The 22844-nt window shown below is 43.9% G+C and overlaps 1 protein-coding gene across 5 annotated transcripts in view; it reads right to left on the minus strand.

The window, feature by feature from the left end:
* Positions 1–22844, minus strand: part of spock1 (SPARC (osteonectin), cwcv and kazal like domains proteoglycan 1) — a 185425-nt gene that overhangs the window by 31590 nt on the left and 130991 nt on the right. For all 5 annotated transcript variants that reach the window (XM_081712944.1, XM_027007199.3, XM_027007197.3 and 2 more), the window contains 2 exons: positions 17501–17633; positions 11932–12046 (listed from right to left, as the gene is read on the minus strand). In XM_081712944.1, coding sequence (XP_081569070.1) covers positions 11932–12046; positions 17501–17633 — 248 coding nt within the window. The remainder of the gene's footprint in view (positions 1–11931; positions 12047–17500; positions 17634–22844) is intronic.

Consider the following 22844-nt stretch of genomic DNA (forward strand, 5'->3'; position numbering starts at 1 on the left):
TAATTGTTTTTGCATTCATTATATTCTCTTACCTTATTCCTTCCTTTTATTCCTGAAAGCACTTGTTAAGATTGTTTTAAAATATGCAAATGATGTGTTGTTGTTACCCATGGTATTAATGGTATTACTCACTGAATTATTTTTATTCTATGTGTGTACTGCACAGGCAACACACACTCCTAATCTTTCAGTACTCTTTCAACCACTGAATTTAAAACACAATAGAGCAAACATTGTGTGTGTGTGTGTGTGTGTGTGTGTGTGTGTGTGCGCAGTGATTATCTGGTTTTAAAGCATACTCAGGCCAAAATAATTTCTCCTCTAATGGAGGCTAAATGAGTTGGATTTAGCCTGATTCAATTAGGAATAAATCGGACCAACGGGATATACAGAGCACAATGACCTGGACATGGGAGGTTGGTTTAAATTTCTAATTTCTAAGACCGTGTTTGCATCCTCTCAACTTGATAGCTTCTTCCTGCTCTGTTCAGTGTGTCCAACAGTGCTGAGATTACAGCATTCTCTCACCCCCCCCCCCCCCAATGCATTAATAAGATACACAGAATAAGCAGGCCACACGTGAGCTGTGACCTCACGTTACACCAGCAATACAGACCTCTGCCGCACGGCAAGCAGATTCACATCTGCGTCACACATCTGACACCATGTGTGACCTTTGCCACTCACCTTTTATTAAAGTTGTTATTATGCTGGCTGGTTGGATTCATGGAGCGAATAAAACTGAGGTTGCCACACGGCTGTTGTTGGAGTAACAGGTGCTGTTCACAGATGCGCACCCATGCTCATGACATGGCGTGTCAAAGAGTCTTGCGGGTTAACCGAACACTGCCATGCACCTGAACGCATCTGCAGTTCCATATGGGGTTGGCATCCATATACATATGCTCAAACAGACACAAACACACGCACACACACACAAACACACTACATATGCTACACGAGTCATAATACCGTGTTTGTCTCTATATATAGAGATCAGCTATATATATAATATATATAATCAGCTATGTTTCTAGAGTCTTCTAGAAAGCTTCCCTCTGTTGTAGGAGTGCTCTGAAGATGACCCCTGATGTTGAGGTAGGCAGGGTTGCATGATGCAAGACCCAACAATGAAAAAACTGCTTTGTTTTGGGACCGGAGAAAAGACATGGTCATTTGTAACACTAATGACAACTCCAAATCAAAAGTTACACTGGGTGATGCGTCACAAGACACCAGGTCTAAATGTTAGAATGACTGCTTGCTGACTCCCTTAATTCATCTCAGGACCCAGATCTCTGTCGAGCTCATCAAATCTCTCCCACTCTCACACGAGTGACACTTCTTCACACAAATCCCAGACTGAAACCCCCCCCAGATGTTTCCTCTATAAAAAGCCCTACATACTGAATGCGAACACTCACTGGCATATTCAAGTGCTGTTGCATACTGCATCACTGAAACTGAAGGCTTACTGCCATGTGGACTGTGTGGGAGACTGAAGTCATTCTGCCTGCCGGGACGTGTCCCTTCCTCTAGGCAACTTGCATCACTTTGAGCAGAAAAAGCCCATTGTGTCCGATTGTGTAACAGGCAGAATGGGACAGATGCGTCCACATATTCAGTGGCGCCTCCAAACGAGCTTTCTTCACATATTTGCCGTACACAGTTCTGATTATCAAAGTTCATTTGCTTGCTGATAATGAACCATCTGTTCCCTTAAGATAAACATATTCTTAAGTAGCATTGATTAACTGAACACTAAATAATTAATTGGCAAGTAAACAGAGTAGCGTTAATACACCTTGCAGTCTAATATGGTAATTGAAATGTCTGTCGTGTAAATTCTTTGTGGATTACAGCGTGTAAGGAATACAGTCCGCAGAATAATGCCACACATCTGACAGCATGCAGTGGTGTTCCCAAATTTTCTGTAACTGGATACAAATGTTAAATGTTATCAAGAATCTTGGCTACAGTGTGGTGTGCCACTCTGATGGGCAGCGGACAGTTAGTTGTCTGGTTAAAGATGGATACGCCAATGGTTATGTTCACATGCAGCCTGATAATCTGTTAATAACACAACTAATCACTCAGTCCGAATAGAATACATCCATGTACAACCTTCAGTTTGAATAGATTACAACCATGAACACACCTCAATCTGAATAGAATACGTCCATGAACACGCCTCAATCTGAATAGAATACGTCCGTGAACACGCCTCAGTCTGAATAGAATACGTCCGTGAACACACCTCAATCTGAATAGAATACGTCCATGAACACGCCTCAATCTGAATAGAATACGTCCGTGAACACGCCTCAATCTGAATAGAATACGTCCGTGAACACACCTCAGTCTGAATAGAATACGTCCATGAACACACCTCAGTCTGAATAGAATACGTCCATGAACACACCTCAGTCTGAATAGAATACGTCCATGAACACACCTCAGTCTGAATAGAATACGTCCATGAACACACCTCAGTCTGAATAGAATACGTCCGTGAACACACCTCAATCTGAATAGAATACGTCCGTGAACACACCTCAGTCTGAATAGAATACGTCCATGAACACACCTCAGTCTGAATAGAATACGTCCATGAACACACCTCAGTCTGAATAGAATACGTCCATGAACACACCTCAGTCTGAATAGAATACGTCCGTGAACACACCTCAATCTGAATAGAATACGTCCGTGAACACACCTCAGTCTGAATAGAATACGTCCGTGAACACACCTCAGTCTGAATAGAATACGTCCGTGAACACACCTCAATCTGAATAGAATACGTCCGTGAACACACCTCAGTCTGAATAGAATACGTCCGTGAACACACCTCAGTCTGAATAGAATATGTCCATGAACACACCTCAGTCTGAATAGAATACGTCCATTGATACACGTCAGTCAGAATAAACTACAAGGACTGAGGCCATTCCAAATACATTTTCTATCTGATTAATTGAGATGGATATACCTGTAAATAATCTGTTAAACAGACAAATAATATCCATGTAAATGTTAGTATCTGATCACATTACTAACTGGAAACTTTGCGTGTTCTTTTCATGTGCATTTGTGTCATAAGGGAAGTTTATTAGAGCCAGGAACTGGTCTGCAGAAGAGACAAAGTTTACTCTTCAAACTTTAAAACACTTAAAAATAGGGTTTTTTTTTTTAAGATGGACGGGTGTGAAGCTCAGACTAACAATCTGCTCAGACAAGTCTGTGAGTAAATTAATGATGGGGGGTTCACATGCAAAGAGGAATAGATTCATTCTGCCATACTAATTTTGCTTAGAAACACTGGTGAGTTCTCTGGGCCCAAAGTCATCTGAGATGACAGTGGTTACGGGTCCTGTGGTCAGACGGGTCCAAGCTTGCTTATGGGGAAAAAAGCATGTAGGATTCTATGTGCCAAAGATGAAAGAGACCATCCAAGCTGTTAATAAAGAAAAGGGCAAAAAATCAGCACCTGTGATGGCACTGGGGTGCGTCAGAGCCCATGGCATGGATGATCTGCATATATGTGAAGGGACCATCAATCTCAATCGATCTCACACTCACACTAGCATTTTGGAGAGACGTGCTGCTGCCAAAACAACGCCTTTTCCCAGGAACTCCGTATGTTTCAGCAGGACGTGGCCCGGTCTCCTTCTGCATGAGTTCCAACAGCGTGGCTTCACAGACAGAGTGAATGTGCTCGTCTGGCCAGTCCGCAGTCCTGATGAACACATATGGAGCACCACGACGAGAAGAATCAGACAACGGTGACCACGGACTGTTCAGCAGGTCACAGCTCGTACACAGCATGAACGGGCAGAAATTCTGCTTGCAAAACTGCGACAGTAAGGGATCTTCAATTGCCAATTGATTTTTTAAAAGTGTGATTAAAGGAAAAGGTGATGGCATGCTTTTCTTTTAGTGCGCCGCAGGCAGTTTTTTAAATTTGTTTATACCTAATAAACAATTAAGTTTTCATTTGAAAACACAGCAAATCCTTTCTTTGTCCTTTTGTCTGTTAAAACAAAGGTTCAAGTAAATGAACAAATCAGCGATTGCAGATTTTATTGCATTTTTTAGAAAGTGTCCCAACTTTTCTGGAAACGGGGTTTGTAATAAAAACACCAGCATCAGCTGAAAACACAGGTTGTTGGCTGCGTGTCAAATGTCATCCTCCATGGTGTCGCGGTCCCCACGAAGAGGCCTCCCTGTGTTCTGTTTTCTTCCTGGTTTTGATTGGCTTCACCTGCGTGTTAACACTCGTTGTGTGGCAGACATGCTCCTTTGGCTTTGCATTGCTGTTTGTGGGTCTTCATCTTCATCCAAGTCTTGCGTGTTAGGTCTCCCTGTGTTTATCACCCACGTGCAGTATTTCTCCTTTCTGTGCTGTAATATTCTTTGCTCTCGTTAAAGTCCTACAATAATTACAAGCTTTGTGTTACTTATTTTTTAGTCCTCTTGTCCTGGGTTTGTTTGTGTAGTTATTGTCCGGCTCTGAGTACTTCCATCGTCAATTAAAGACCTTCGCTTTCGCGCTCGAGTCCCCCTCTACCCGGCTCGCTGCGTTACATCCAATCACTCGCTACTGCTGCGCAACTCGCTCGTTGTCATGGTAACAAGTACGCAAAGTGGTGCTATACACTCGCACGTTTGTGGATCTGATTAGTTGTAGTTTGTATGTAAACAAATATTTCTATCAGACTGTTGTACGGAGTGTTCATATAAACAGCTCAGTCGCAATCTATAATTAAATGAATTCAATCAGACTGGCGAAAATCTTTGCATGTAAACGTCGCCATTGTGCTGTGTGTGTCTTTAAATCTGTGAGTGAAACGCACATTTAGTTCAGCCAGTTTTTTATGGATTTTCCCGCGGAAGTGTTTTACTAATGAGAGTAGTTCCGTTAACACCACAGCAAATCTTATCCGCCGCCTGTTTTCCTAAAGCTTCACTGTTGGCTAATTGAAAGAAAAAGAGAAACCAACATCGGCTAAATTAATCTCACTAGAGACGACGTATGGTTTCCTGTGTGTGTGTGTGCGTGTCCACATAGCGAATGCGGTAGTTAACGCCCCTCCGCTTTGTGAGCTAGTCTTTAAAGTTGGAGACACTATACTAGACTCCACAGCCACAGCTTAAATCTCTGGAGTGAGTGAATGACAAAGTGTGTGCTCTTCATCACTTGGGAAGAGAGGAGTGGGGCTACGGGAAAGCTTCCAGAACATTCTCAGGTGAACAAGGAAGGGATAGATAAAAAGAATGAAGACAAGATGGAGGGAAAATTAATGTCTGGTATGCTTCACTTCCTCCTAAAGAGAATGAGTGCAAGGTGGTCTGTGCTGGAACACACTCACACACACAGACAGACAGACAGACAGACACACACACACACACACACACACACACACACACACACACACACACACTCCAGTGCTACTAAAACCGTGTTACCAGAACACATAAATAGTACACATCAGTCAGATATCTCAATCTTGTATTTGCAAGTCTGATGCAAATGTACACACACACACACACACACACACACACACAGAGAGCCCTTTTCACAGACGTTCTATTAAACCTAACACTTTCTTCTGCTTCTGCAGTTTCATAGTTAGGAATGTGAAGCTCATCGGAACTGCAGCTCTGCCCCAGTATGAGAGTATGTTAGTGGTATATAGGAATATGTTTAATAACTATAATATGTATATATGGGAATGTGTGTAATGTATATAATGTATTGATATATATGTGAATATGGAGTATGTATAATGTGTGAACTGTATAACTGTTTCAGGAAGTAATGACTTCATAACAAATATTTGGGTGTTAGAATTCTTATAAAATTCTTATAGTGTTGGAATTCTTATAAAAACTAAGTCATCACAGAATGACCTTGCAGTCCTTGTTGAATCTGTGTGGTGACCCAAACCTACTGGGTACTGTGGTGTTTCTTCCAGAGGCACCCGTGGCATGTGGGCTAGACAGGTGCAGCATTTGTAGTATCTCAATGTGACGGCACCAGCGTGTAGATCGATATAGTCACTAGCACTTACATCCTTTATGAGGGTGATGTACAGCTCTGCCTGCTATTTAGCCACGTGTTATGACTAATTCCACCTCCACCGTATGCGAGTGTGTTTAGGGAGATTTCGTAGTGCTTAAAGCCTGGTATTCCATCACGGTTTCAGATTGGTGCTAAATAAGCAGAGACACAAACACGCTGTTTTTCTGATGCACTATTGTGCTTAGCTCAGCTGTTTGAAGCAGGAGATGAACAACGTGATAATTGGACTGAGGAGAGACTAATTAATCATCATATCCACTTTCTCCTAGCACCTTGGTGAAAGGGGACCAGAGAAGGCACTTGTGTTCTGTGTGCATGTGTTGTATGTGCCTGAGTTCTGGGCGCCTGTGTTCAATGCGCCTGTGTTTTATAAATGAAACCCAAAGGTGCCACAGGGTTGTCTTCTTCAAACTTCGTTACATAGATACTGAATGATTTCTAGCTGGAAAAAAGTAAAAGACAGTTCAACAAATCGGATCTGCCTCTTATACTTCAACTACATTTAAATTCAATGTAATTTGTATGATAATTACATAATAATTTACACACAGACATTGTCACAAAATGGTGTGGGTTGTTGTGACTGCCTGAAAAGATGCAACCACAGGTCTTGGTTTTGTTTTCTGCTTCTTTGAGCAGTAGTCTTGGACGAGATGCCCTCTGCGAGCAGAACTGTACACACAACAAATCAGACACCAGATCTGATACTCAGATCAGCTTAGAGGATCAAAGTTCATCAGAAAGCACATCTCGTCCTGAATAACAATGAAAAAAGTCTTGCTTTGCTTCTCTCTGTGACATCACTGTACTGCCTGAAACGATCTCTCACTCGCCCCGTTTAAACCTTCGTACACACACACACACACACACACACACACACACACACACACACACACACACACACACACACACACACAGGAGAGAAGGTCTTTGTAGGCCAAACATATGATTAGAGAATTAATCTAACAGAAGAGTTCATTAATAATTCTGGCTGGCAGTCAAAAAGTGAGGAGGGAAGGAGAGGGAGAGAGGAGAGAGAGAGAGAGAGAGAGAGAGAGAGAGAGAGAGAGAGAGAGAGAGAGAGAGAGAGAGAGAGGAGAGAGAGAGAGAGAGAGAGAGAGAGAGAGGGAGAGAGAGAGAGAGAGAGAGAAATGAGAGAGCTGTAATTTTTCACATCATACAATGTCTAACGGGGGAAAGAGCTGATAAGGATGAATCCTTAATTAATTAGCAGCAATTTCCTTTTGTCTCTGCTAAGTTTCATTGTGCTGAATGGGCTCTAAACACCCATTTCCTTTTTTTAATTGCTGAACCCTACAATCCACAAGACACTGCGCTGAGGGTTTAAGTGTGTGTGTGTGTGTGTGTGTGTGTGTGTGTGTGTGTGTGTGTGTGCGCGTGTGTGTGCGCGTGTGTATGTGTGTGTGTATGTGCGTGTGTGTGCACGTGTGTGTGTGCGTGGATGTGTGTTTTTGTGTGCACTTCTATCATTAATTTTCTTGGAGCAGTTATGACTTTTGAATGGAATTGTTCTGGCCTACAGAGGATTTAAATGAATATTTTAAAACATTAAGCCATAAGAGTTTTTGAGAATGTAATATACAGGCACCCCCAGCCCACACACTAAAACCACACATACTGGCTTCAGGGCAGAGCAAATGTGTACAGGCAGCCTTGAATTGTGGGTACTCAGTATACAGACTCAGAGTTTTTCCAGAGAATTATTAAATCATTAAATGTTTGTTAGAATGTTTGTTTTAGCTGCTTTCATCCTCTTCATATGAAATGAAGGTGCAGAATCTCAGCGACCTGTGACGGTTCAGGTTACACCAATCAAAGAGCTCAGTGGCTCCCCTGTACAGAAATCACAGGTGGTGCTACACAAAAGGCAGCAGGATGAAAGTGTTCAGCCTACAGGGATTAGTCATGTGACTCAGTAAAGTCAGTAATTATGTAGAATGTCTGACCATGTTAAGACAATAAAAGCAAGAGAGCACACACACATGCACACGCACGCACACACACATGCACATGCACGCACACACACACATACATACACGCACGCACGCACACACACATGCACATGCACGCACGCACACATACACACACGCACACACGTACACACACACACACACGCGCACACACACACGCACGCACGCACACACACACGTACACACATACACATACACTCGCACACATACACACACCCACAAACACTGATTTCCACAAACTCTTATCTTTAGACAACACTTTGTTAACTTGGGAGATGCCATTATGTCACCATTACATAAAAATGAAGGCATTAGGTGAACGTGATGTAATGTGAAATAAAACCTCGCATGTAGGCACGCACACACACACACACACACGCACACTATTTATATCTCTCATTAGACTATTGAGCACCCAATAAAAGCCCAGTGAACCTAGAGCTGAACTGCAAATGCAAAACACCTGCTCTCTCTCCAACTATTTTACTCTTTTTGTCTATCTTTCACTCTTTCTGCAATCTCTTCCTCTCCTTCTGTCTCTGTCTGTCTGTCTCTTTCTCTCCGTCTCTCTCTCTATTTTCTGAATATGTGTTTTAAATTAGTTTAATGGATGAGATGATATATCATAATACTCTATTTGCCAACCTAGAAGAGAAGAGAAAAAAATACAACACACACACACAGCCCCACATATGCCATACACCTACCCATGCCCACAGCCCCATACACCCACACACCAACACCCACACACCCTCCCCCCACAAACACCTACAAACCCCACACACACACTCACACAAAAATCACACACACTCACACTTCACCACAACCACAACCCCCGCTACACACACACTCCACCACAACCAATACCCCCCACACACACTCACACTCCACCACAACCAACAACACCCCCCTACACACACACTCCACCACAATCAATACCCCCGACACACACTCCACCACAAACAATACCCCCCCACACACTCACACTCCACCACAACATACACCACACACACACACACACACACACACACACTCCATCGCAACCTGATTACACACACCGCAAGAAAGAATGACAGAAAGACAGAAAAACAGAGCAATATGGAGAACACCTCTAAACATTTCAACACATAGAAAGACACACATACACACACACAGTAACTTAAACAGTGAGGGTGTACTAAGACTAAATGAATGCATGTTCAGAAAAAAGAAAATGTGAGTAATGAGCTCAAGAAACAGGAGAGAGCGACAGATCAGAAGACAGAGGGGGGGGGCAGAGGTGAGAGGACAGAGAGACAGGTGAGGACAGAGAGAGACAGAGGTGAGAGGACAGAGAGAGAGACAGGTGAGAGGACAGAGAGACAGAGGTGAGAGGACAGAGAGACAGGTGAGAGGACAGAGAGACAGAGGTGAGAGGACAGAGAGACAGGTGAGAGGACAGAGAGAGACAGGTGAGAGAACAGAGAGAGAGGTGAGAGGACAGAGAGAGAGAGACAGGTGAGAGGACAGAGAGAGACAGAGGTCAGAGGACAAAGAGACAGGTGAGAGGACAGAGAGAGACAGAGGTGAGAGGACAGAGAGAGACAGAGGTGAGAGGACAGAGAGACAGGTGAGAGGACAGAGAGACAGAGGTGAGAGGACAGAGAGAGAGACAGGTGAGAGGACAGAGAGGTGAGAGGACAGAGACAGAGAGACAGGTGAGAGGACAGAGAGGTGAGAGGACAGAGACAGAGAGACAGGTGAGAGGACAGAGAGAGACAGAGAGAGAGGTGAAAGGAGAGCAGAGGTGAGAGGAGGGAGGTCTTTTACATGGAGATCAAGGGCGAGTGGAAGAGAAGTGTTTAAATCCCATTATTTCTTATCTCTCTCTCCATCTCTCCCCCTCTCTTTCTGTGACACATCATTTTCATTTGATGTATTCTGATTTCTCCAGCTAACACAAAGCTTTTCCAATTAAAGATCTTGTCAGTGCTTGTGGACCATTAAAATATAGACGTCATGACATCCCTATCACAGACACACACCCCTTTCCTGACGAAATCTCATCACACAACAAACCAGCAAAGAGACAGAGAGAGAGAGGTGCGCACACACACACACACACACACACACACACACACACACACACACACACACACACCCTACAAAGTCATATGTGCAAATATTTGATATAATGTTACATAAACACATAACTTTAAGACGGATCGATCTGACAGTCCAATGAAGACAAAGGAATGAAAAGTGCACTAATAAGTGCTGCAACCCTGCAGGCCACCCGGGGGTCTCCTGCCAAACTAGCAGTTGTTGCCATGGCAACCTCAAAAGTATGCAAATGACCTGACTTCTGATGGGTGCCCACCTTTTGTTGTGATCTCATTTTTATCACAACACCTTTTGATTGATTGATTGATTGATTGATTGATTGATTATTTATTTATTTTGCACAGTGTGGAAATTCTCGAATGCCTTCTCCCTTCAGAAGGAAGACATGGACATTCCTCTAAAGTGGCTGCGCTCTGTCATTTCAGGTCAGAGAGGGAGAGAGAGAGGGGAATGGAGTGAGAAAGAGAGAGGTTGTTTTTCATGCTGTGCTATATGACACAGTGGTCTGTCAGAAGACTTGTGGAAAATATTTTTGAGTACAGGCACAAGAGATTGTGACTAACACACACACACACAGATGCATATGTGCACACACACTTAGGAAGTAATTTCTTAAAACAGCCTCTTTGTACATCATCAAGCGAGCACTAACATAGCAAACCACATACAAGGACCATGTGCATGTAAACTGCCCTCATTTAAAATGTAAAAATGTTTTCACTCTCATTTGCTTGCCCACCATCCACCTCCCCCCACCCCCGTTCCTCTCCCTCCCCTCCTCTGTTCCTCTCTCTCTCCCCTCCTCTGTTCCCCTCTCTCCCTCCCCTCCTCTGTTCCTCTCTCTCTCCCCTCCTCTGTTCCTCTCTCTCCCCTCCTCTGTTCCCCTCTCTCCCTCCCCTCCTCTGTTCCCCTCTCTCTCTCCCCTCCTCTGTTCCTCTCCCTCCCTCCCCTCCTCTGTTCCCCTCTCTCTCCCTCCCCTCCTCTGTTCCCCTCTCTCCCTCCCCTCCTCTGTTCCCCTCTCTCTCTCCCCTCCTCTGTTCCTCTCTCTCTCCCCTCCTCTGTTCCCCTCTCTCTCTCCCCTCCTCTGTTCCTCTCTCTCTCCCCTCCTCTGTTCCCCTCTCTCCCTCCCCTCCTCTGTTCCCCTCTCTCTCCCCTCCTCTGTTCCTCTCTCTCTCCCCTCCTCTGTTCCCCTCTCTCTCTCCCCTCCTCTGTTCCTCTCTCTCCCTCCCCTCCTCTGTTCCCCTCTCTCTCTCCCCTCCTCTGTTCCTCTCCCTCCCCTCCTCTGTTCCCCTCTCTCTCTCCCCTCCTCTGTTCCTCTCTCACTCCTCCCCCCCCCCACACACCCACTTCTCCCTGGTTCATTCTTTAACCTTGTCCCTGTGCAGTGCAACTCAGTGTTTGAAACTTTTTCATTCACCATTTGCTGCCACTAACCATCACCTCAGGACAGAGTGCCCAACACACACACACACACACACGCGCACACACACACACACACACACACACACACACACACACACACACAGAGAGCGAGAGCAAAACAGCTATAGTCAGCAGAGGGACTTCCAGTCCCACTGCTCTATGCTGTATAAATCCTCCTAGAGTTTAACTTCAACACACCAAGCCAAATCAAACTTCACTTGCCCTACCTCGCTTATTAAGGCCAAAACAGATGCATAAAGGCTTATCAGGAACCTTATTCATACACACCAGAATACGCAGAATACAACATTAAAACACGGAGGAACTCACCGTTCTTTTCACTGCGTGGTTTTCTGACTTCCTGTCCTGGTAGGCAGGGGCACGGTCCCTCACACCTTGCGGCGATGGTCTTACTGGAAACGCATGCCTGGAACTCCAGTTTGCACTGGGAGGAGACAGAGACAAGGGTACACATGGGTAATGCAGTCATGTTGACCACTAAGTAGACAAGTTTGTTTTCTGCCTCCAGCATGCAGTGAAAAGATGAGGGCAAATGCTTCTTTCTATCAGAGTATGTGGGTTTACATATTAGATAAAAGCTTTCAAAATTTCAAAATGCATGTTCTGCATGTATTACAAAGCCATTCCAATACTCTTTTACCCTCACACACACACACACACACACACACACACACACACACACTCCACTGGAAGCCCCTGAGCGCATTATGCGTCGCCCTCATCATCCACCTAATTACAAGCCTTTATTTATTGGAAACACAACGTACATACACACGTAGTGACTATAGTCCAAACGCTGCTCGTCATGTAAGTGGTGAGTGTAATCCATAATTCAAAAGCTTCTACAGGCAACTAAAGTTTGAAGTATTTAACCATTCAAGACGTGTAGTGCCCGAGAATTGAAAAGAAAAGAAAAACACAGAAATGATTTACCCAGTCATGCAAAACGCAATTAAATTAAAATGCAAGGCGTTAGAAGAATGCGATTCCATCATTATTCAGGCTCCATATCCTGATAGAGAAACAAGATGGATTTTTATGTTCAGACTTTTTAATAACGTATATTAATTATGATTCAAACTCTAAAACAGTTCTCTCTTATTAACACACCTCGGACAGGCACACTCGGATACAGTGTGTGTGTGTGTATGTGTGTTGGCAATGTAATAAAGTGAATTCACCAATGAACTGACTTCATCTTATAAACAGGCTGAAGTGGAATGAGTTTTGCAAAATGACTGCAGATGAAGAGATTAACAGTCTGGTGTATGACATTAACATATAACATGTAACACGTAAAAGGGTAACATGTATGATATTAACATGTAACACGTAAAAGGGTAACATGTATGACATTAACATGTAACACATAAAAGGGTAACATGTATGACATTAACATGTAACATGTAAAAGGGTAACATGTATGACATTAACATGTAACACGTAAAAGGGTAACATGTATGACATTAACATGTAACATGTAACACGTAAAAGGGTAACATGTAAGACATTAACATGTAACTTGTAGTGGCTGCAGGTCATTTTATTGTATACGAGTTAATGAGAGTGTCCCAGTGTCCAGAGGGATTAACCCCCAGCTATATTGTGATGGCTTCATGAGAGGTCTAGAAGAGGATAATGGATATGTGTTAATGCAAATCTGTCCTACATCTCTGACATATCACACACACACACAATCTATGACATATTGGGCCCAATTTACTTGAACCTATTGTTTTCATTGTGTGTGTGTGTGTGTGTGTGTGTGTGTGTGTGTGTGTGTGGTGTGTACACACAAGCCTCTTGTATCACTCTCCTTGGAGAGTACATCCATACATTAATAGCACAAGGTATTATTGTAGCAAAATAATGCTACGCCTGCAACTAAATTTTAACTTAACTTCATCCTTACTAAGCATAAAAGACTTCTTTTGGCTCCTTCAAATAAAGCTGCATGTCTCTAAGGTAACCCGCCCAATGTCCCCAGCAAGTAAAACACTTACTAAGTGATAAATACGATGTCACATACACCCACAATGTAAACACACACACACACACACAAATACACACACACACACACAGATACACACACACACACACAAACACATAAAAATATACACTCACACTTTGTGGGGTTTGAAGGTGGCTGTGGCCATCATGTTGAAAGCACGACAGGTACGTCCTTAGCTGGCAGACACGTGGTTGCGACAGACATAAAAACTAAATTGAACTCTGAACTGAACTTTTGATTGACATGTCAGCCAGGCTGAATGCAAATGTCAATATATATATATATATATATATATATATATATATATATATATATATATATATATATATATATTTATATATTTATTTATTTATTTTTATTTATTTTTTTATTCAGTCTGACATTCTCAGTCATTTTCTGACATCAACTTCATGATCTGAACTCTGAATACATTTTTAGAAACGAAATCTGCAAAATATTTGTGTGACAGACACAGAATGTTGCATTTATGTTGCATGGATGAGAAGATACTGAAGTAAAATGAAAAAGCGCCATATTGTAAAGTGAAGCACTATAGTGCCACCAGTGGAGTGCCCTCGACTTGAGCAGTGGTTCACATACTGTGAACTGTGTACTGCCCAAATTGTGTGTGTACTGCCCAAACTGTGTGTGTGTGTACTACCCAAACTGTGTGTGTGTACTGCCCAAACAGTGTGTGTGTACTGCCCAAACCGCGTGTGTGTACTGCCCAAACCGCGTGTGTGTACTGCCCAAACTGCATGTGTGTACTGCCCAAACTGCATGTGTGTACTACCCAAACCGCGTGTGTGTACTACCCAAGCTGTGTGTGCACACTGCCAAAACCGAACAAGTGAATGTTCAATGAACGGAAGAGGGAGAACCAGACAGAAAGATGCAAAAGAGTAGGAACGCTCAAGAAAACAACTGAGGCAGGGGTTTAAACAAGGAGGAGAAAAATAGAGAATGAGAAAGAGAAGAAAAAGAGTTTCAGGACGAAGAAGGACAACAGAGAGCCGAGGTATGTAGTTACAGAATCTCCCTCTGTGTAGAATACACACAAACACACACACACAAACACACACACAAATACACACTCACACTCTCACACACAGTGACAGAAAGAGTGCTGGATAATGACACTCAAAAGTGCTTGTATTATACAGCATTGTGTGGTACTATAGCTCTCATTCCAGGTTTCAGCGCTGATATTTGTTCTGCCACTGGCTCGGTTAAGGGTGTTTTTGGACTCTTACCTGTTTGTGCTGGCTAAGGCTACTTTGAGTAGCCCACTAAAGCACTTTTGTAAGTTGTTCTTGGTAAGAGCGTTTGCTAAATGCCATAAATGCAAATGTAAATATAAGTCATTACTGCGTTCAGTCAGAGAAAGAAAAAAGATTCATTTAAAATTTGTGCCTTGTGTCCTTGCATGCATGCTTCTTTCTGTGTGTGTGTGTGTGTGTGTGTGTGTGTCTGTAACCCTTAATCAGAGAAGCAGAAGAGGTTATTATACAGTGTCTGCTCCACACAATCATGTAGCTGCATGAAGAATGAGGTGATCAGTACACACGTTCTTTCTCCCGTAATAGTATTAACAGATCAATTATGGAAACATGACAGAGTTGAACAAGACATGCACCACAGCCAGCGTTGCACAGAAACTCACCAACCTTCAGCAGGGAGTATATGCGTATATGTATTAGAGTGGGTGGAGGGTGTGTGCATGTGCATTGTTGTGGGTGGAGTGTCTGTGAATGTGAACAGGTGTGTTGAGTGTGTATATATATATATTGTTCAGGGTGGAGTAGGTGTGTATTTAGAGCAGTGTGTTTGGAGTATGTGTGTATATAGTGTATATAGTGTATATAGTGTATGTATATGTGCGTATGTGTACTGGTGTGTGTGGAGGATGTGTGTATATAGTGTATGTGTACTTGTGTGGGTGGCGGACGTGTATATAGTGTATGTGTGTATGTGTATTTGTGGGTGGAGGACGTGTGTATATAGTGTATATAGTGTATGTATATGTGCGTATGTGTACTGGTGTGTGTGGAGGATGTGTGTATATAGTGTATATAGTGTATATAGTGTATGTATATGTGCGTATGTGTACTGGTGTGTGTGGAGGATGTGTGTATATAGTGTATGTGTACTTGTGTGGGTGGCGGACGTGTATATAGTGTATGTGTGTATGTGTATTTGTGGGTGGAGGACGTGTGTATGTGTACTGGTGTGTGTGGAGGATGTGTGTATATAGTGTATGTGTACTTGTGTGGGTGGCGGACGTGTATATAGTGTATGTGTGTATGTGTATTTGTGGGTGGAGGACGTGTGTATGTGTACTGGTGTGGGTGGAGGATGTGTGTATATAGTGTATGTGTGCATGTGTATTGGCGTGGGTAGAGGGCATGTGTATATAGTGTGTGTGTGTGTGTGTGTGTGTGTGTGTGTGTGTGTGTGTGTGTGTGTGTGTATGTGTGTAGGTGTAGGTGGAGGATGTGTGTATGTGTACTGGTGTGGGTAGAGGACATGTTTATATAGTGTATGTGTGTGTGTACTGGTGTGGGTAGACGACGTGTGTGTGTGTGTGTGTGTGTGTGTGTGTGTGTGTGTGTACTGGCGTGGGTAGAGGACATGTTTATATAGTGTATGTGTGTGTGTACTGGTGTGGGTAGAGGACGTGTGTGTGTGTGTGTGTGTGTGTGTGTGTGTGTGTGTGTGTGTGTGTGTGTGTGTACTGGTGTGTGTGGAGGATGTGTGTATTCCCTGCAGGACTTTATGCAGACTGTAACAGAGGTGACAGAGAAATGGAGGGAGGGGTAATTGGAGAGGCGAGAGAAGGATGGAGAGAGGGATGGAGAGAGAGAGAGGAAAAGCGCCAGGACTTGGGAACGTGATGGCGACAGCAGACATGGTTCATCCACCCAATAATCCATCACCAATGACTGAGCAATTTGCACACACTCACACACACACACACACACACACACACACACAAACACACACACACACACACACAAACACACACACACACGCGCACACACGCTGCATCAAAAGCAGAGAGCGAGAGTGAGAGAGATGGACAGAATGAGCTAGTTAGCACACTGGAGTGTTAAAGGGGAGTCCGAGCTTCCCACACAGACACAGCTCAGGTTTAAGGTGAACGTACACACACATCCTGTTTAGACCGATAGCCCATGTGATTGACCCACGGAAACACACCTACACACACACACACGCACACACACACACAGACACACACACACACACACACACCAGAGCCTGCCTGTGGGACCGACAGTTCAAGGACTCCCACTGTTATATTAATACCTGAGTTAAAGGCAGCAGTTTACCACAGGATTAATGCATGTACTGGACTGGACTGGATCGTAATCACTCCAAATACAGGACCACCCAGGAACACACCCTCCTTTTCCAAATCCCACCTTTGTTTAGACTTACTACGCTGGCCTTAACACATATGACCTGGTAGCTACCTGATGTCTGGAACTTCCGTCAGGCAGACAGTATGAATCTGCTCACCCTAAGACAACACACCTTGCAGCTTCCCCCTGCCCCCCATGCTCCTCCCCTTCCACACCCAACCCCACATCCTGGCATTATGGTATCTGCTTATACTCCTACTGTCACGTTATGTCATTCTACTCCTATGTTAGCATCCTAGCTGCAGTATCTTCAGCTCTGTGCGGTATTAATGCCCCGCGCTGGTCCAGCATGGTATGTCCACATTTGTGTGGGAACTACAACACTGCACTCAAGTGACTGGTGCACACGACGATGACACCAAGAAGAAGAAGGAGACAATGATGAAGATTACGATGATGATGATGATAAGAGCGATTTACTCACCTTTGAGGTGTACGTATGTCCATCTGAGCCGCACACTGGGCTGGAATGGATGACAGGACATGGCCTACATTTCCCATGATTCATTGTCCCTACCCAGTGCTTATGGGGAAGACTGGCTTTCCTTGGTTTAACACTGAAAAAAAGAGAGACAGACATTTAATCATAAAGATTTTATTTTTAAGGACCTTTATTTTATAATAAGAGTTTTAGAGTCTTATTTTATATAAGAGTGTATTTTATTTAACCTGGGATTAACTCTCCCTGTTAACTGGGGAGGGGAGAGAGAGAGAGAGAGCAGTCCCAGAGAAACGTGACATTTTATGCCTCTGGACTCTCAAGAACTGAATCCTAACAAGAGTCAGTTGGTTCTAGTCTGCTGGATCTACTCAGCTGGTTCTAGTCAACTGGTTCACTGCCTGAGAACCAGTCCGTGACATCCTCCTCTCTGCTCAGTACTACTTCTCATGCCTGAATCAGCCCTCATGATTAAATGTTTACATATTCAGTAGTCATCATTTCTTGCTAGATGTCATGTTTTCTGTTATCATTAATCATTATTATTATTGATGTTGGTGGTGGTGGTGCTTATTATTATTATTATTATTATTTTTATTTATTTTTTTTAATTTTGTTCCGTTTGTTAAGTACATTTTTCAATGCTTTGGAAATATTGTATTTTGTACAGTCACACCAATAAAGCCATCTTGACTTGTGGAGAGAGAGAAAGATACAGAGAGAGAGAGAAAGAAAACTGGGGCAGTTGTTCATTTGCAGAATGTCAATAACTCATAAGAAACCCCTCATACACACAAAGAACCAGAGACACACCCCGCTGAGCAAAGCCATGGGGTAGTGGGGTGGCGTGACCCCAAGGCTATAATAACAGATTAGAAATGCCAGCTTTTGTGTGTGTGTGAAACAAGCTCACTGACGAAACAATGCAGGGTTAAAGAAAGTCATAGACAGTGTGTGTGTGTGTGTGTGTGTGTGTGTGTGTGTGTGTGTGTGTTCAGCCAGTATGTCTTGGGGTCTGATAAGATGAGTTTCTGTATATGTGTCCAACATGCACTCTCCAATGGGTTATAATATAGCAATGCTGCTCAATTAGATAACTGAATGAGAGTCTTTAAGTTGTCTATGTGCTTAGTGTGATTGTGTGTGTGCATGCGTGTCCTCTTATTACTCACTATCTGCGTTAGGAAGTCAAGTTGTGAGTGGATTAAGTAGACCACTACCCAGAATGCCTCAGAGTGTCTCCCATCTTATTCGTAATCACACACACTTGGCACGGCTGCACAAGGGCAGCGGCCCCTGTACTCCCCCTCCCACACCCGCACCCACACCCACACCCATCCCTTACTCCCCATCCCACACCCATCCCTTACTCCCCCTCCCACACCCACACCCACTGCCACACCCAAACCCATCCCTTACTCCCCCTCCCACACCCACACCCATCCCTTACTCCCCCTCCCACACCCACACCCACTCCCACAACCAAACCCATCCCTTACTCCCCCTCCCACACCCGCACCCACACCCACACCCATCCCTTACTCCCCCTCCCACACCCACACCCACTCCCACACCCACACCCATCCCTTACTCCCCCTCCCACACCCACACCCATCCCTTACTCCCCCTCCCACACCCACACCCACCCCTTACTCCCCCTCTCACACCCACACCCATCTCGGAATGACACCCTGAAACACACCTTCAACCAAGTGGGAGTAACTGATGATCAGGTGCTCAAGCCAAAGGCGGTCCTGTCATGCCTACGTTTTTCCATTATCGGAGTTGTATGGATTGACATGGAACTCTCAGACAGATGAAGGAATGATCCAGTTGTTGGTTCTTACAAGCAGAAGGGAAACACTTTTCTACGTGGCCGATGTTAGACCTATGGCAGGCCATTTAGGACAGAAAAAAACATTAATCCACTTTAATGGCTTGGTTTTATTTGCTTGGAATTCTAGGTAATGTAAACAGGTGGTGTACGTCATGCTGTAAATGTCAGCGAGTTAATCCCCTGGCCCGTTCCAGGTTCCCTTCGAAAGAATCCGCATGGACCTCACTGGGCCTTTAAAACAGAGCGTGCGGGGGTACTGCTTAGTCTTAATCCTGGGAGATTATGGCTTGGCAGAGCCACAATGCAGCACTTCAGCATGCAGTGCTGCGGACTCGCTGTTCTCAACTGTCTCCCGAGTCGGAATCCCGAAAGAGATTCTGACTGATCAAGGCAGCAGCATTTACGAAACACACAGCATGCAGGCTTTATGAATTGCTGTGGATTAAATCAATGTATATCGGTGTCTACTGTCCCTAAACATACAGCCTGTTTGAGCAGTTTAATCAGACCCTCAAATATATGATATAGACTTTCAAACATACAAATGCTGGGTACAAGCTGAGACCAGTGGCTGGATTCCTTGCCATTTCCTGTACTGAGTTCCTTGCTATTTCCTCTGCTGGATTCATTGCTGTTTCTTGCTAATTTCTGTGCTGGTTCCTTGCTGTTTCCTGTGCAACAAGTCCCGCTTGTTCCTGTGTTGACTATAGAAAAGTCAACAGGTTGTCCAAATCCACTGACTATCCAATGAGGTGTATCGATGAGCTTCCCAATTGGCTGGGCTCTGCTCATGTTTATTCAACACTGGATTTGACAAAGCCTTACTGGCAGACGCCCCTGACTTTAGCACCCCATACAAAAATGACCTTCACCACTCTGTTTGGTTCACACCAAGATGAATTCATCTATATTAATTACCAGTGGTACATACAACACCTGAAGGCTGGGCTGAAGTCTTTCAGACAAACTGAGGCGAACCTGAAGATCTTTGCCACCAGACAGGTAGATTTACGGTATCTGGGCATCCTTTTGACTGATGGACAGTGGCATCTCCAAATTTAAAAGACTGCAGTGACTGCAGCTTGTCCAAAACCTCAAACCAAAAAGGAGGTGAGGAATTCTTGGAGCTAGTTGACCACTAACATGCCAACCTCTTTTTCAGTAGGTAGCCAAAACCCGAGAGAGGGTTTAAAGAGAAAACAAGAGAGGCTCCTTCTCTTACGCTCCCTCCTCCATCCAGCCTCCCCTCCCAGACCTAGAAAGTACCATACAGTCCAGTCCATATTCCATTTTTAGCTACTCTCGGGTCTGTTTGTTCTGTATGAACACTCAATAAGACACCTTCTGTGAGTGCGTTATATTCATGATGAAAACAAACATTCATGAGGAACCTTCCCTTGAGGTATGAAGCCCATTGTTCTGCCACATGACAGTTACTCCGCATTCTAGGGTCGTCCTAGGGTCATCTTTGTTGAAAGGCAAATGGCTGTTCGTAGCATGCGCTCTTTAGTTTAGCAGAGCATTCCATAATCCAGATCAACTTTTTCCCCCCTCTTGCTTCATCTTTGTCTTCTCTTTAAAACTTCCCTGAGGAGTCACAGTTGAATTGTTGGTCCAAATGTTTACTTTGGTGTTCAATAACAATGTGACTGTTTACTGATGCAGATGCATGCACACTCACCATGGAGAAGACTCATTCATCACCCTTCCCTGTCATATCCCCCATCCGCTAGCATCGCGGTTTCCCCGACAACCTATTTTGCTCCCGTGTGTTTTGCGCTGACCTTGTTTTGGTTCCTAATTTCTGCCTCTGACTTCTTGCTCCTGTCTCTCACTCTCTGCCTCAGCTAGCATCTTGTCTTAAACCCCGTGTTTTGGTCTTAGTCGTTCCCGGTCATTCCCTGCTCTGCCTGTTCCATTTAGTTCGTCATGTTTCCTCCTGTTCGTGTATTATTCTGCCTTAATAAGTAAGAATCCTGGGAGAATAGCGTTTATTCTGGTTTGTTTCTTTTCCTTTTGCCCGCTCCTGATTGCTCTTTTATTCTGTTGGCTTTGTTTGTTCCTTGTTCTTCCAAGTTGTGGTTTATCTCTGTCTGTGTCTAGACACAGTCCTGGTTCAGAAGTTCCTTGGGTTGTCTTTCTCTCTGTTTGCTTCTCTTTGTTCTCTAGTATCCTTTCAGTTCATCATAGGTGTTCTCTGGTCCTTATTCAGTCAGGTTTGTTCTTATTATTTAGTCTGATTGGGTCCAGTTCTCCTTTCTAGTTCATGTCTTGTGATAGTGGTGATTTGTTTCGCCATAGCACTCTAGATCCACTTTGTATTATTATAAGCCCGTTCTGCTGTTATTATTTATATCTTGTATTTGTTATCGTAGTTGTTTTCCTGTATATTAATTAAACACATTGTTTGCTATTCTCACCTGTCTGCTGTCTTTTTCACTATTCCATCCTCTCTGCACATCCATGAGTTTGACCACCTGATCCCCGATTAGAGTCCACGCACCTGGCCGAGTACGTTCGCCCTCTTGGCAACTGCCGTTACACTCCCACTACACTCTCACTACTAAGGCCTATAAAAAAAAGCCTTACCTTGACCATTCATGCTGCAAAGTTCCACCACTTTGGGTGCATACATATCTATAAACAGTCCGTGGTGATCATCAGAACCGGGCAAGGTAACATCTGTTAGGTCAGTTAGAACTAAATCTTCCTGTTAAGATTCGTGGCCTTTGCTGACTGAGATCACCACCTGAGGTAGCAGCACTAGTGGCTTAATAAATGCATTCCATTCTAGACTACACACTTTCCTGACTTTCACCACCGAGCTACTGCGATTTGTTCTTTACCCACAGTGTTCACAATAACTCGGACAACAAATCCAACACTACTAGAATGGTATTTGCAATCAATCCTATATAATCAGACACTTCACTGTAGTAGTTTAAAAGCTCTAGGCAACAAAGTATAGCAGGTGTCTTTTTTGTGCAGCTTAATGGATGCAACCATTACCTACTATTTCATAGAGAATAATACCTGACTTTACAAGCAGATGTGCATGAGAAGGAGGTCTTGCGTCCAGTAGAATCCAGAGAATAGAATTTCTGGGATCTTCGTCTCTTTTCTCGTCTACAGTGGGTAGAATATTGTGTGTGCAATGAGTCTCAGACTCCTCCTTTGGGTGGATTCAGGTTCTTACATAAGCCACTTCGGTAATCTTGCCCAGACAAGTCAGGCACCCTCCCAGACAGGCTGTTTGAAGGTCAGAGGAATGTCCCGCAGTGTGTCTGCTGGAACGTGTATGTGTGGCTTGACTCTCTTGATGATAAAGGAGATAATCCCATATCAGGTCTGAGCTGATCCAAACACCTAAAAGGTTAAAAGTTCAGTGGGCAGTGGTTAAGGTACTTGATTAGAAATCAGAAGCTTGCCAGTTCAAGTCCCACGACTGCCAAGTTGCCACTGGTGGGTCCCTAAGCAAGACCCTTAACCCCT

The sequence above is a fragment of the Electrophorus electricus genome, chromosome 4 (assembly GCF_041902795.1).
Source record: "Electrophorus electricus isolate QZ-2024a chromosome 4, ASM4190279v1, whole genome shotgun sequence".
In the NCBI taxonomy this organism is placed as follows: Eukaryota; Metazoa; Chordata; class Actinopteri; order Gymnotiformes; family Gymnotidae; genus Electrophorus; species Electrophorus electricus.